The 15388-nt window shown below is 43.4% G+C and overlaps 1 protein-coding gene across 3 annotated transcripts in view; it reads left to right on the top strand.

Moving 5' to 3' along the window:
* Positions 1-13725, top strand: part of PPP4R1 (protein phosphatase 4 regulatory subunit 1) — a 66602-nt gene extending 52877 nt beyond the window's left edge. For all 3 annotated transcript variants that reach the window (XM_026456002.2, XM_026456000.2, XM_026456001.1), the window contains 6 exons: positions 1516-1677; positions 5763-5863; positions 8773-8893; positions 8981-9115; positions 9820-9961; positions 12558-13725. In XM_026456002.2, coding sequence (XP_026311787.1) covers positions 1516-1677; positions 5763-5863; positions 8773-8893; positions 8981-9115; positions 9820-9961; positions 12558-12721 — 825 coding nt within the window. In that variant the 3' untranslated portion in view covers positions 12722-13725. The remainder of the gene's footprint in view (positions 1-1515; positions 1678-5762; positions 5864-8772; positions 8894-8980; positions 9116-9819; positions 9962-12557) is intronic.
* The last annotated feature ends 1663 nt before the right edge of the window (positions 13726-15388 follow it).

Below are 15388 nucleotides of genomic sequence, written 5' to 3'. Positions count from 1 at the left end.
GTTTAAACTAATAGAGCTGTAGTATTCCCAGCGCGTGTGACGTTCTGGGCCCCGCGTGCCTTGAGCATTGCAGTACAGACAGGAGAAGTTCTGTGGTTCTTGGTCTCCTTGTCCCCACACACCACCCCCACCCCCTTTCAACAGAACACACAAGGTAAACCCTTGCTTCAGGTCATTTTGTCTGGACACCTGTGACTTCCGTGTAACCTCTTCCCAGGCTTGATGACCTAACCTCCCCTGCCAGGCTGATTTCTATATAAACAGAGTTTGCCTCTCTTTGAACACACCCGTTCCTTCAGTGAAGTGGATCGCTCAGTTATTTAAAAAAAGGCTCATTTGTACTGAAATGTGATGACTTTTCCTTAAACTTCTTAGTAATTATTATATTTTTCAGGGAATCAGTGCTGTTGACTCAGCAAGTTCTAAGTGGGAAGTAATCTTGATAGGTCAAGTTCCTCCTTTGACCTATGAGGTTAGGAAAGCCGGGCCCAGGAGAAGTGCATTTATCTGTGTTCATACACTTCTTCAGTGCTGCGTCTGGTCATGGCACCACAAAGGCCCAATTTCCATAGAGTGCTTTGTCCCATGTATTCGTGTTTTCAGTCTTTATTCCACAGAACTGTAGGGTTCCCGTGGGATGAATCTCTGGGGGCACCTGGGTGACTGATGGCTCAGAGTCTGGATTAGCAGTTTCTTCTCTCTGCTGCCCGCCTCTTCCATGAGAACATCTCTGCCTTCATCTGTTTTATATGTTGAACTTGGGTGTAAAATTTGATTTCAAGAGGGGATTCTGGGGGGGGAAGGGAAAGGAAATAAAATGTTTGCCCTAAACTGTTTCTCTTTAGGTAAAGTTTTAAGTTACTGTGTGAAAAATTAAGGCAACATGGAGAAAAGGATGTTTTTAACTTAAAACTATTATAAATGCAACACATTTCTGTTGAGGATTTCTTTTCCAAGGCTGTATGCAGATTTCCCTAGTCTTATATTTCTTCAATTACCAATTCCTTGAAAACAAATTTTATTGTTCTGTTTTGTTTTTCTTAATCCAAGGTTTGACTGTACAGGAATCTGAAGGGGGGCAGTAAACCGGGGAGGGTGCTAGAAGAGCCTTTGGTCCATGTGCAGCCTCAGCACATCAGCGTGTTCTAGCACGTACTTAGCGTTATAGGAAATTATGTATGGAAGAGCTTGAGAGTGATAACAGAGCATGTTCTTTTTGCACTGTCAGAGTCAGGGTCCGATGTTCAGAGAACTACAAAAACTTAATGATTTCTAAGCATTTTTTCTTCATGAGTGAAAGGAAGATGATACATACTAGGCAGGGATTTAAGATTTTTCTGTTACACTTTTCGATGCATAATTTAGGCATTTAAAATTAGTATCTGTTATTACTATTCTGATTTAATTTTTTGATATTAGTGACATTCATATAAAAATTAGCCTTCGTATATTGCCTAAAGGTTGAAGTACTGAGTACTTTGTGGTCAGCTTACTAATGTGTTTTCATTTCTGCAGTGGAAAGTTCGACGAACTCTAGCATTCTCCATCCACGAGCTTGCAGTTATTCTTGGAGATCAGTTGACAGCTGCAGATCTGGTTCCAATTTTTAATGGATTTTTAAAAGACCTCGATGAAGTCAGGATAGGTGTCCTTAAACACTTGCATGATTTTCTGAAGGTAACTTTTAAATTCTTTTGCAGAAAAACACAACAAAATTCTGCTGTAAATCTAAATCTTTATCTTCTGCTATCACCAAGAGAGGTTTCTGTGTGTTCCTATGTAAGAAAATATAGCCATAAGTTGATGTTAAGATGTAACGTAGAAAAGAAATAGTCCCATAATTATACTTTCACTTTTAAAACAGTATTAAATGATAGGTTTTTTTTTTTTTTTTTGAGACGGAGTCTCGCTCTGTTGCCCAGGCAGGAGTGCAGTGGCCGGATCTCAGCTCACTGCAAGCTCCGCCTCCCAGGTTCACGCCATTCTCCTGCCTCAGCCTCCCGAGTAGCTGGGACTACAGGCGCCCGCCACCTCGCCCGGCTAGTTTTTTGTATTTTTTAGTAGAGACGGGGTTTCACCGTGTTAGCCAGGATGGTCTCGATCTCCTGACCTTGTGATCCGCCCGCCTCGGCCTCCCAAAGTGCTGGGATTACAGGCTTGAGCCACCACATCTGGCCTGGTGATAGTTTACAGAAGTTTGTACCTTTTTAATTTTCAAAATTATTGGATGAAATATATGTAAAAAAAAAAAAAAAAAAAAAAAACCATTAGCTGCAGTCATCCCTCAGTATGTATGTGCAGGAGGAATGGTTCCAGGTCCCCCATGCACACCTAAATCCATGCAGTACTCCAGTCCTGTGGAACCCGCATGTAGGAAAAGTCTGCCCTCCGTGTACTCCAGCTTCGCATCTAGGAATACCTTATTTTCAGTCCTCTTTTGGCTGGGACAAACAACTCAGTATAAGTGGACTGATGCAGTTCACACCCCTGTTGTTGAAGGTCAGCTGTGTATTAAGTTTGGAGGCTTTATGTGGTATTCCAGGAGTCCGAGAATTTACGTTTAGCCCTCACTACTTTGATATAAGACCTGTGATCTCCAAAGTGAATAGCCTTCATTTTTTACAAATTGTTTAGTCCTGGTGTACTGTTGTTTTTTTTAGACTTTAGCCTTGAAATTGACTGTGATAATTCTAAGGCTTGAGTGATAGAAGTAATTGTAGTCCTCCCTTTTAAAAAACATTGAGACCGGGTACAGTGGCTCACACCTGTAATCCCAGCACTTTGGGAGGCCGAGGCAGGCAGATCACTTGAGGTCAGGAGGTCGAGACCAGCCTGGCCAACATGGTGAAGCGCTGTCTCTACTAAAATACAAAAAATTAGCTGGGCGCAGTGGTAGGCACCTGTAGTCTCAGCCACTCAGGAGGCTGAGGCAGGAGAGTCGCTTGAGCCTGGGAGACGGAGGTTGCAGTGAGCTAAGATGATAGGCACTACAGCCTAGGGTACAGAGCAAGCCTCCATCTCAAAAAAGTAAAAAACAAAAACATTGAGACCATATTATATTTTATGTAGATAATATTGAAATTTTTCTTTCTTTTCTTTTTCTTTTTTTTTTTTTTTGAGACGGATTCTCACTCTGTCACCAGGGTGGAGTGCAGTGGCATGATCTTGGCTCACTGCAACCTCCGCCTCCCAGGTTCAAGTGATTCTCCTGCCTCAGCCTCCTGTGTAGCTGGGACTACAGGTGCGTGCCACCGCGCCTGGGTGATTTTTTTTTTTTTTAGTAGAGATGGGGTTTCACCATGTTAACCAGGATGGTCTTGATCTGACCTCGTGATCCTCCCGCCTCAGCCTCCCAAAGTGCTGGGATTACAGGCATGAGCCAGCACGCCTGGCCTGAAATTTTTCTAATTGTCCCAGTATTTTATAGTTTTTCTCTGCTCAATTTTGAATCCCATAAAGTGCGTATTAAATTTAAATGTTATGTTTCTTTAGTCCTCTTAAATCTAGGTGTCACTGGCATTTTTGAGGAGTCCAAACCAGTTGTTTTACAGAATTACCCTCAATTTGAATTCACACAGTTTGGTTCTGGGTAAGCAGGTTTTTTTGCAGACATGGTGACCTCTGTAGGTTTTCATGCATTTTTCTAAATGTGTCACATCAGGGCTAATGTGATATCGGCTCTTCCCATCATTGGTGATGAGAAGGCTGACAGCTCCGTTATAAAATGACCTTTCACCTTTTGTGGTTAATAGAGAATTGGTGAGGTGATACTTTAGAACTCTGTTTAGTATCTGTTTCTCTAGAGTCCTTCACCAGTGTTGTCATAGCCAGGCATCTGTCCATGGTTCGTACCTGAATCAGTTAACTGTGTTGGTTGTGAAAGAGTGATTTTCTATTTTCATAATTCTGTTTTTTTTAAATTAACTTATTTTGAGACAGGGTCTCACTCGGTTGCCGAGGCTGGAATGTAATGGTGCGATCATGGCTCACTGCAGCCTCCATCTCTCCCAGCTCAGATGATCCTCCCACCTCAGCCTCCTGAATAGCTGAGGCCACAGGCGCACTACCACACGCAGCTGAGTTTTGTATCTTTTGTAGAGACGGGGTTTCGCTATGTTGCCCAGGCTGGTCTTGAAGTCCTGGGCTCAAGTGATCTGCCCCGCCTTAGCCTCCCAAAGTTCTGGGATTACAGGTGTGAGCCACTATGCTCGGCCATTCCTTCTGTTTTTATTAAGTAACATTCCCGTGTGAAAATAACCTGTGCCTTCTCTCCCTCCCCGGTTTCAAAAGTTGTTTTAGTATTGGTGTGGACTCTAGGATTTTAAAAATTCAACGTAATGGAATCCATTTCTGTCGTTTGTTTTGAGCATCAAATTTGACTAGTGGGGACCCCTTAAAGCTGCCTCTTGTGTCCTTTGATTTGTCGTTTTATTTTTAAGCGTATCAACACTTTCAGTTTCAGCTTTCCCTTTCCCTGTCCCAGCCTGGAGTCAGCTATTTCTCCAAGGAACTGTGGTCCTTTTTAGTGGAGAATGGTCCTTAGAAACTGAGATCCAGGCACTGGACGTGCTCATTGCTCCTGGGCTGTCATTTCTTTTAGGTCTTTCCAGAAGGTAGTAGCTAGGAGGTGTGTACTTTTTTTTTTTTTTTTAATTACTAACTTCATATTGTTAAGAACTACTTCCATTTCAATACTGTTTCCTCTCTTTTCTTCACTTTATATATTTTTTTCTTTTTACTCATGGTAAAAAGTCTGTTCTTAACGTTAATGTATAATACTTAGTTGTGGCTGGGCGCGGTGGCCTGTAATCCCAGCACTTTGGGAGGCCAAGGCAGGCGGATCACCTGAGGTCAGGAGATGGAGACTACCCTGGCTAACGTGGTGAAACCCTGTCTCTACTAAACATACAAAAAATAGGCCGGACGTGGTGGCACGTGCCCATAGTCCCAGCTGCTTGGGAGGCTGAGGCAGGAGAATCGATTGAACGTGGGAGGTGGAGGTTGCAGTGAGCCGAGATCACACCACTGCACTCCAACCTGGATGACAGAGTGAGACTCTGTCTCAAAAAAAAAAAAAAAAAAGTTTGCTCAGTTCCACAACATAAATGAAATAGTTTCAGAGTTACTCCACCAATAATAATTCTCACATCAAATCAGCTACGTAATATTCAGGACTTCCTAGCACATTCTGTCCTTAGACTGTCTCTTGAAGATGTATGGTCACTCAGTTCACACTTTGGCTTTTTTCCCTGTGATTCGTTTCCATCTGATGTACAGTTAGGTTGGCTTGCTTCCCCCTTTAAATATTTATAGAGCAGCTATTGGGATACATTTATTTTTTTTCTCTCAACAAATACTGAATGCCTGCTGTGTGCTGTCACAGTGCCACACGCAGGGCTTACACATGTGGTTAAGAGCATGATTACTGCCTTAAGTGGGGCCATGGCAACAAGGATGTCATATGAATAAAGGGGGCAAGTCCTGTAATCAAGCTGTGCCTGGCGTCCTGTGGGATTTAGTGTGGCTCATTGATAGGCACAAGGAACAAAGATTTCCAGACAAGATGGTGATTCCTGAAGGCAAATGGAATTATTCAAGGAAAAATAAACTTAATACCAAATTTAAAACACTGAAATACAGCTACTACATTTCCTCTTCAGAAGAATTAACCATATTGCTTACAGTCTGTGTTTATGCACTCGAATAAAAGAAATAATGTCTGTACCTTGTCCTGGTAACTATTTTTTGTTTTGTTACTTTAGCTTCTTCATATTGACAAAAGAAGAGAATATCTTTATCAACTTCAGGAGTTTTTGGTGACAGATAATAGTAGAAATTGGCGGTTTCGAGCTGAACTGGCTGAGTAAGTTCTAACAGTTTATAAGATTATATTTTGGAGGGGTATATATTTACTTCATTTTTACCTTTTCTCAGTTTCATTACTTTGTGTAGATGCAAGTTTTTATGTGGTATTCTAGCCCTTTAACGCTTCCTGTAATACATGTCTTACTGTCAGTGAATTTCCTCAATTTTTTTTTTTTTTTTCCTGAAAATGTCTTTAGTTCATTTTTATATTATTTTTATCATGGTGAAACACACATAGCCAAATTTGCTATTGATGACATTTAGTACATTCACAATGTTGTGGAACCGTTCCCTCTGTCTGGTTCTAAAATGTTAACCTCCCGAAAAGAAAAATGCATGTCCAATAAGCATCTACTATCTGTGGATTTGCCTATTGTGGACATTTCATGCAGGTGGAATCATACCACATGTGGCCTTTTGTACTTGGTTTCTTCATCTAACAGTGCTTTCAGTTGGCCCTCCATGTTGTATCCTCTAGCTGAACTTGCCTCCCTTTCTGTGGTTGAGTAAATATTCCATTGTATGGATATACCACATTCAGTTAGTGCGTTCATCTGTTGAGGAACATTTGGGTTGGGTGTGTGGTCTTTTGTGAATAGTGCTGCTGGGAACGTTATGTAAAGATTTAATCCTTGAAATCTGTTTTCAGTTATTTTGAGGTGGATTTGCAAGGCCATGTGGTAATTCTGTGTTTAATTCATTGAGGAACTGCCAGGCTTTTCCACAACAGCTGTACCATTTTACATTCCCATCAGCAACGTGTAGGAGTTCCAATTTCTCTATGTCCTCACACCTGTTTTCCTATTAAATTGTAAAAATATTTCTAAATTGGCCGAATAATAATTGTGCATATTTACAAGGTATGTAATGTTGTTGCAGTACATATTGGGTAGTGGTCAGATAAGGGCAATGAGCATATCCATCACTCGCTTATCGTTTCTAGCTGTTCTGCTGGGTGTGGAACAGCACCTCCTTGTGGTATGACTTGCATTTCCCTAATGACGAATGATGTTGAACACTTTTTCATAAGCCTGTTAACCATTTGTATATATTTTGTGGAGAAATGTCTATCCAAGTCTCTTGCACATTTTTAAATTGGGTTGTTTATCTTACGTTGTGTTGTTGAGTTGTAAGAGCTATTTATATATTTCGGATTATAGACCTCACGTGCATTTTCAGATGACGTCTTTGCTGAGTATGGGATGTGGGGCGGACAGTTTGTCTTTCAGTGTATTGAAGTCACCGCTCCACTGAGTTCTGGCTTGCCCACTTCTGACTCGAAATGCACACCTCCTCTTCTGCCATGTAGTGCCGGGATGTGAGTCCAGCCAGTCAGGATCAAGCTGGGTTTGCGTTTTGTCATTGCTGTGGTTGCCTTCAGTGTATTTGGGGCTTCAGTTTTCCTCACTGTGGCCTGCCACTACCATTGCTGTTTGCTGAGGGTGGGAGCGGGGGCACCAGTGGTCTTGTAGTGCGAGTATTCCACCCAGGGTGTAGCTGTACCTGCACCCCTGTGGGACCTGCTGTCTGTGCTTGGTCGGGCAGGACTTGCTGCAGCTCCTCCTGGAATAAGGAGCATTGGTTCTCCTCTCCCGCTGTTGCAGTGTTTTTGCTGGCCCACGGGGTGGACAGGCTTTGGGCCCCTCCACCAGCAGGTTAAGGCTTTTGCTTTGTGTGAGCGAAGGGCCCAGCAGAGTGCTTGGTGATTCGTGGCTGTCCGTCCGCCGCTTCTGCCTGCTGTGAGACATCGCTCCTGTTTCTCCTGACTGTCTTTCCTGAAGCACCCATGGGAGGCAGGTACCCCGTGGAAGTCAGAAGGTCTGAAGGTCGCCTGAGGACATGAGCTCCCTGTGTCGGGCACATCTGGCTTTGCTTGAGCCGCCCCGTGCTCGTGCCAGCCACCATCTGGCCCTGGGCAGCTGGCTACCATTCGAGCTGATTTCTCCCCACCCTGTTACGTGCTGGCAGGTGCCCTGTCCTCCGGGCTCTGCTGAGGGACAGTTCTCTTTCCCCTTGTGGGGAGTTAGGCGGTTCGGGTGCTTCACAACCCCAGCTCTCTGCTGGGCTCAAGAAAAGATCTGGAAGTTTCTGTAGCTTTTTCTACTGGAGGGTCAGTGATGTTCTTTGCAGTTTTCTGTATTCTAAGCAGAAACTGGTGTTCTATTTGGAATTTTGATTTTGAACTTGGTCGAAAAGTATGTGTGTCTGTTTGAGGATGTATGTTTGTATACACAGGTGCATTTGTCAGGGCTGCATACTCTACATTCATGTTACAGTTGACTTCCTGCTTATTAGAAATGTAAATCATCTTGAACATAAAATCTGAAAGGCAAAAGTCTCACATCCAAGGTATTTCTTCAAGGGCATCATTGAAGCTTTCCGGTTAGCCTGGTGGATGTCATGAGAGTCTCAGGGCCCCTCAGATGTGGTGGGAAGGTCGCTGGAGGGTACCCTCCGTCTGTGATCCCTAGCAAGTCCCTTCCAGGAAGGCTCCTCAGAGCCTCGACAGGTACACAGCAGACTCTCTCCCTCCGCGCGAACTTCTTACTGAGAAACTTGATGGAAGCTTCTCAGCACATTCCAAATGATAACCACGGATCAATGTGGGCCATGTTCCAGTTGAACGTGCTAGGAAGTGCTTTGCTCTGTCTCAGTTCCCATGGATGCAGAACTCTACAGCTTTTGTTTTCCTTACACTCTAAGGAACTTGAATAGCATGTAAGTGCATTTCCAGATGCACAGAGACTGGAGGTAAGTGTACAGGAGAGGTCAGCTTAGTCGCTCCTCTTTGCATGTGTTTGAGACAGGTGCTCGGTCATCCAGTATTGCAGATTATTTAAATGAGAACCTATTTTCATTTGTCTCGCCTATTTTTAAACATTATCTTTTTGTAATTCCGTTTTGTAGACAGCTGATTTTACTTCTAGAGTTATATAGTCCCAGAGATGTTTATGACTATTTACGTCCCATTGCTCTGAATCTGTGTGCAGACAAGGTTTCTTCTGTTCGTTGGATTTCCTACAAGTTGGTATGTATTGAACTTCTAAATTTTAGATCAGTAAACTCTGAGATCCTAGATTGGAAGCTGTTCCTCACTTGACACTCACCCTCCCAGGTCAGCGAGATGGTGAAGAAGCTGCACGCGGCAACACCGCCGACGTTCGGAGTGGACCTCATCAATGAACTGGTGGAGAACTTTGGCAGATGTCCCAAGTGGTCTGGTCGGCAAGCCTTTGTCTTTGTCTGCCAGGTAAGCGAGGCCCTGGGCTTACCTGTTGGTGAGTGAGTGTCCTAGAAGAATGTCGTCTTTGACTTCCTACCTCTCTCTCATCCTCTTCCTTATTCTTAAGAAACAGAACCTTACGGTAGCCTGGCTGTCTCTAGGATCACCTGTCCCCATTGTTGGGCATCTGCTGGCCCCTCCCTCCCAACCAGCCAAGCCCCTTCTTACCCTGGCACGCAGCGCGCACACCCCACGTGCCTGCTGTACATGCATGTTCCACACCACACACCACATGCCTGGAATGTGCGTGTTCTGCTCTACACACATTCAGACGTGTGCATGTGTACATTTGACAGTGCACATGCATGTTCCTCACTGCATATTATTCAGGCATACATACATGTACCACACCACCACACACATACTGTGCACACATACACCATACCACGGTTCCCACTAGAGGGCGCTCATGCCTGGGACCCAGAGCTCAGGTGTGAAAATGAAAGTGTGAATGGACACTCTAGGTCTCCATAGAGCAGTTTAAAAACTGTCGGTCCATGTGGGCAGTTAATTGTCTCATTTTTTATTTGAGTTCCCAAGTACCTGGAATTTTGGTTAAAAAGCAGTAACTAAAATTGGTACCTGTGGTCACTCAGAGATTTTGTTAGCCAGTAGTCGAGTTGTTGGCTGCATTGACGGAGAAGCCTAGAGCAACTGTTTCTTTTCCCCAGACTGTCATTGAGGACGACTGCCTTCCCATGGACCAGTTTGCTGTGCATCTGATGCCGCATCTGCTGACCTTAGCAAACGACAGGGTTCCTAACGTGCGAGTGCTGCTTGCAAAGACCTTAAGGCAAACTCTACTAGAAAAAGGTAGGTAGTGACTCTATTAGGAGACGCGTGTGAGTAGACAGGGAGGTCTGTCGACTGCGCTGATCAATAGATATCAAAGCAGAAGTATTGTCTGCTCAGAGAAAATAATCTGGTGGAAGGAAATATTTTAGTTGTCCTGGTGGTTCTCCCAAGAGGGCATGGAAGATGAAAGGGGTTTTTTAGCCCTCTTCTGTTCAAGTTGGAGTTTATCGTAGGCATGTATCATTTTTATCATTTAAAACTTAGCTTTTTTGTTTGCTTGGTTTTTTGAGACGGAGTCTCATTCTGTCACCCAGACTTGAGTGCAGTAGTGCGATCTCAGCTCACTGCACCCTCTGCCTCCCATGTTCAAGCGACTCTTCTGCCTCAGCCTCCCCAGTAGCTGGGATTACAGGTGCCTGCCACCACGCCCAGCTCATTTTTTATCTTTTTAGTAGAGACGGGGTTTCACCATGTTGGCCAGGCTGGTCTCGAACTCCTGACCTCATGTGATCTGCCTGCCTCAGCCTCCCAAAGTGCTGAGATTACAGGCATGACCCACCGTGCCCGACCTAAAACTTAGTTTTTAAAATTGAGTATTCATTTTCTTTTTTTTTATTCAAATCTTTTTTTTATTTATTTATTTTATTTTTTATTATATTTTAAGTTCTAGGGTACATGTGCATAACGTGCAGGTTTGTTACGTATGTATACATGTGCCATGTTGGTGTGCTGCACCCATCAACTCGTCAGCACCCATCAATTCATCATTTATATCAGGTATAACTCCCCAATGCAATCCCTCCCCCCTCCCCCCTCCCCATGATAGGCCCCAGTGTGTGATGTTCCCCTTCCCGAGTCCAAGTGAACTCATTGTTCAGTTCCCACCTATGAGTGAGAACATGCGGTGTTTAGTTTTCTCTTCTTGTGATAGTTTGCTAAGAATGATGGTTTCCAGCTGCATCCGTGTCCCTACAAAGGACGCAAACTCATCCTTTTTTATGGCTGCATAGTATTCCATGGTGTATATATGCCACATGTTCTTAATCCAGTCTGTCACTGATGGACATTTGGGTTGATTCCAAGTCTTTGCTATTGTGAATAGTGCCGCAATAAACATACGTGTGCATGTGTCTTTGTAGTAGCATAATTTATAATCCTTTGGGTATATACCCAGTAGTGGGATGGCTGAGTCATATGGTACATCTAGTTCTAGATCCTTGAGGAATCGCCATACTGTTTTCCATAATGGTTGAACTAGTTTACAATCCCACCAACAATGTAAAAGTGTTCCTATTTCTCCACATCCTCTCCAGCACCTGTTGTTTCCTGATTTTTTAATGATTGCCATTCTAACTGGTGTGAGATGGTATCTCATTGTGGTTTTGATTTGCATTTCTCTGATGGCGAGTGATGATGAGCATTTTTTCATGTGTCTGTTGGCTGTATGAATGTCTTCTTTTGAGAAATGTCTGTTCATATCCTTTCCCCACTTTTTGATGGGGTTGTTTGTTTTTTTCTTGTATATTTGTTTGAGTTCTTTGTAGATTCTGGAAATTAGCCCTTTGTCAGATGAGTAGATTGCAAAAATTTCCTCCCATTCTGTAAGTTGCCTGTTCACTCTGATGGTAGTTTCTTTTGCTGTGCAGAAGGTCTTTAGTTTAATTAGATCCCATTTGTCAATTTTGGCTTTTGCTGCCGTTGCTTTTGGTGTTTTAGACGTGAAGTCCTTGCCCATGCCTATGTCCTGAATGGTACTACCTAGATTTTCTTCTAGGGTTTTTATGGTATTAGGTCTCACATTTAAGTCTCTAATCCATCTTGAATTAATCTTAGTATAAGGAGTAAGGAAAGGATCCAGTTTCAGCTTTCTACTTATGGCTAGCCAATTTTCCCAGCACCATTTATTAAATAGGGAATCCTTTCCCCATTTCTTGTTTCTCTCAGGTTTCTCTTTCTATGCAAACCATTGGCTGGCAGCATGCCACTGCAATCTTGCAATCTTCAGTATGGGGGCTGGTACCTGTGTTTGCTCTCCCTCCTTCTATTCATTAAGCAAGAGACAGATGCCCCGTAGTATTTGTTTTGTTGGAAATTATAATGTCTCCAAGATTAAAGATGGTTTATTTTATTTAATCGACCCCCACCGCGCCTGCCAGCCAAACACCTCATCAATATAGTTGCATGGATGAATGAAGCACAGAAAGAAATTTGTAGTAGACGTCAAAGAGAAAGGATAAATGAATATTGCTGCTTTTTTTCTCCTTTTTTTTTTTTGGAGTTGGTGTTTGGAAGCGTTTTTCTTTTACGACTACTTAATAGCTAAGAAGTGTAATGTTTTCATCTATTTATTAATTTATTAGTTTAATATTCCTTAGCTGTCATTGAATATCATGAGATTTAGTCTTATAAATACAAGATAAATCTCATAACTCTTTTTATTCTGGCACTGTTTCTTCCTATAACAAATCAGGTTGGATTACTGTTTATGCTTCAGTGTGGCTTCTGTTTGTACTTGTAGAAATACCCAGTTTAACTGTTTATACTCATACTTGACCGAACTCTGAAATGTTCCGTTGGACTGGTTTCATATGTCCTGTGCACGTGTCATTTCCAGACTATTTCTTGGCCTCTGCCAGCTGCCACCAGGAGGCTGTGGAGCAGACCATCATGGCTCTTCAGATGGACCGGGACAGCGATGTCAAGTATTTTGCAAGCATCCACCCTGCCAGTACCAAAATCTCTGAAGATGCCATGAGCACAGCATCCTCAACCTACTAGAAGGCTTGAATCTCGGTGTCTCTTCTGCTTCCATGAGAGCCGAGGTTCAGTGGGCGTTCCGCACGTATGTGACCTGGGATAGCTTTCGGGGGAGGAGCGACTTCCCTCTCCTGCAGGCTTCATTGCAGGTGCAAGTTGCCTATACCTAATACCAGGGATTTTAAGAGTCAAGAGAAAATACAGTAAACACTATTATCTTATCTTGACTTTAAGGGGAAATAATTTCTCAGAGGATTATAATTGTCACCGAAGCCTTAAATCCTTCCGTCTTCCTGACTGAATGAAACTTGAATTGGCAGAGCATTTTCCTTATGGAAGGGATGAGATTCCCAGAGACCTGCATTGCTTTCTCCTGGTTTTATTTAACAGCCGACAAATGAAATTCTTACAGCCCGAAGGCACACGTTTGCCCAGATGTGAAAGAGACCTTCAATATCAGCCCTAACTCTTCTTTCCCAGGCACAAGGACTTGCTGGGCTGTGTGACCAGCTGTCCAGCCCAGCCCTGTGTGCGAATCATTTCTGATGTGTGTAAATGGGAAAGGAGGGTTTTTTACTTCTCCTGAGGGCTTGATGCTAACACAAAAGTAGGATTGACTTTAACTCTTAAGCGCAGCATATTGCTGTACACATTTACAGAATGGTTGCTGAGTGTCTGTGTCTGATTTTTTCATGCTGGTCATGACCTGAAGGAAATTTATTAGACGTATAATGTATGTCTGGTGTTTTTAACTTGATCATGATCAGCTCAGAGGTGCAACTTCTTCACATCCTGTACATACCTGTGACCACTCTTGGGAGTGCTGCAGTCTTTAATCATGCTGTTAAAACTGTTGTGGCACAAGTTCTCTTGTCCAAATAAAATTTATTAATAAGATCTATAGAGAGAGATATATACACTTTTGATTGTTTTCTAGATGTCTACCAATAAATGCAATTTGTGACCTGTATTAATGATTTAGTTTAAAGTGGGGAAACTAGATTAAAATACTTGTCTTTTAACTAGTTTATTAGTTTCTCTGGAATCTGCCTGTGTCCGCGGGGTTGGGTCTTGCTCTTGGCAGCAGCAGGTGCTTCTTGGGTGCTCCTCCTGCTCCTGCCTACAGCCCTAAGGGCAGGTGGGTGCCAAGTGTCTGGCATAGCTGCCCCCCCCCCCGCCCCCACTGAAGACAGCGGGCGGGCGGTGGCGGGGGTGGGGGTGGGGGGGTCGTCTTGAAGCTCCTGAGACACAATCAAGCATCTCTGAGCCTCGATTTCTTCATCAGTAAAATGGGAATTAGTAAAACCTGCCCTGTTTTTCACAAGGTTGTTTTGCAGGCAAAGGAGGTCCTCTGCGAAGGTGGTTTTGTAAAGTGCTGCGTGTATGAATGTTCGATGTTCCTGTAACCCTGGTTTGAAAACCTTGGCCTGTCTGAGTCCCCTGGTGCTTCTGTGAGTTTTGGTTTTATTTAGTTAGCCAGCAGGGACTCCTCAGTAAGTCAAAATAAGTTCCTTTGAACTTCAGTGTGGGATTTAAGAATACATGGGCTGCTTCCTGTCTATACTATTACAAATAAGCCTTTGGCTGCTGCTTCTCACATTATAACCCAGATATTTACACACTGCAAATGTAAGTGAACAGATTTCACTGGGAAAGATGTTCAAATAAATAGAAAAATGCACAGGTAATATATGAAGTGGGTAACGGGGGCAGGGCTGGGGAGTAGCTGTGGAGTGGGTGTGGGGTGGTCTCCGAAGGCCTCTGAAAGCATCAGAGCAGAAATTGGAGGAGGACCTGGCCCCTTGATATAGCCTCGTGTGTGAGCTGCAGATTGTCTGCTATTACATACTTTTGGCCCCTAGTATTTCAGTTTTGTAAATTGCATTAGAATCATACACTAGTAGCAGCATTTTTTTTAAAGCAGTGGCTATGCTAACATGGTATATTTGGGGGTAAAGAACTTGAATTTGGCACTCTCCCTGCTCCGCAAAAAAGCCCGTATATGTGGCATTTTAGGGCCTTTCTGCCCCCTCCTCTGCCCAGGCTTGCTATCACATCTCCTGGGTCTCCTAGGCTGTAGTCTAGAACATTCCAGGGGCACTGCCCACCTTCCCTAAAAGCTGTAGGATCTTAACGCTGAAGGCTTTGCCTGCTAACTGACTCAAGCTTTTCTTTCTATCCCTCGTGAGAATCATGGGCCAGGGCTGAGGCTGCAGACGTGGAATTGGGCGCGTTGTCTCCGTGGAGAGCTCCAGAATGCCAAGGCTGCATCTTTCTCCGCCTGGCTGGACACAGAAGGTGTGTGTGTTCTTAAGATATCCTAACACATAACAAGCAGTGTGCTCTTCACAGAAACAGCTGCAGTGGAAAAAAAAAAAAAGATCACGCTGCACTACAGCCCATCTCGGGAGGTGACCTCAGGTCTCACACCTCAGTATCTCCAGATTCCCAACGCTAAATGTGTCCCATCCGGGCATCTGAGACTTCCCATCAAGAAGAATTTAGCTATATAAATTTAACATTATAGATTTAACCACACAAAACAGAGAAGTCAGCTCTTTGTCTAAGCTTTCAATGACAGATAATTGTGGAATTTTTAAAGCAAAAAAAGCAATGGAAACTTCATTTTTATTCTAGACCAGTCCATCCCAGACATGCTAATTATGGTTGGCTGTGCTGAGTCCTCAT

This window comes from Piliocolobus tephrosceles, chromosome 18 (genome assembly GCF_002776525.5).
Source record: "Piliocolobus tephrosceles isolate RC106 chromosome 18, ASM277652v3, whole genome shotgun sequence".
In the NCBI taxonomy this organism is placed as follows: Eukaryota; Metazoa; Chordata; class Mammalia; order Primates; family Cercopithecidae; genus Piliocolobus; species Piliocolobus tephrosceles.
This window is presented reverse-complemented; position numbering and strand designations above follow the sequence as displayed.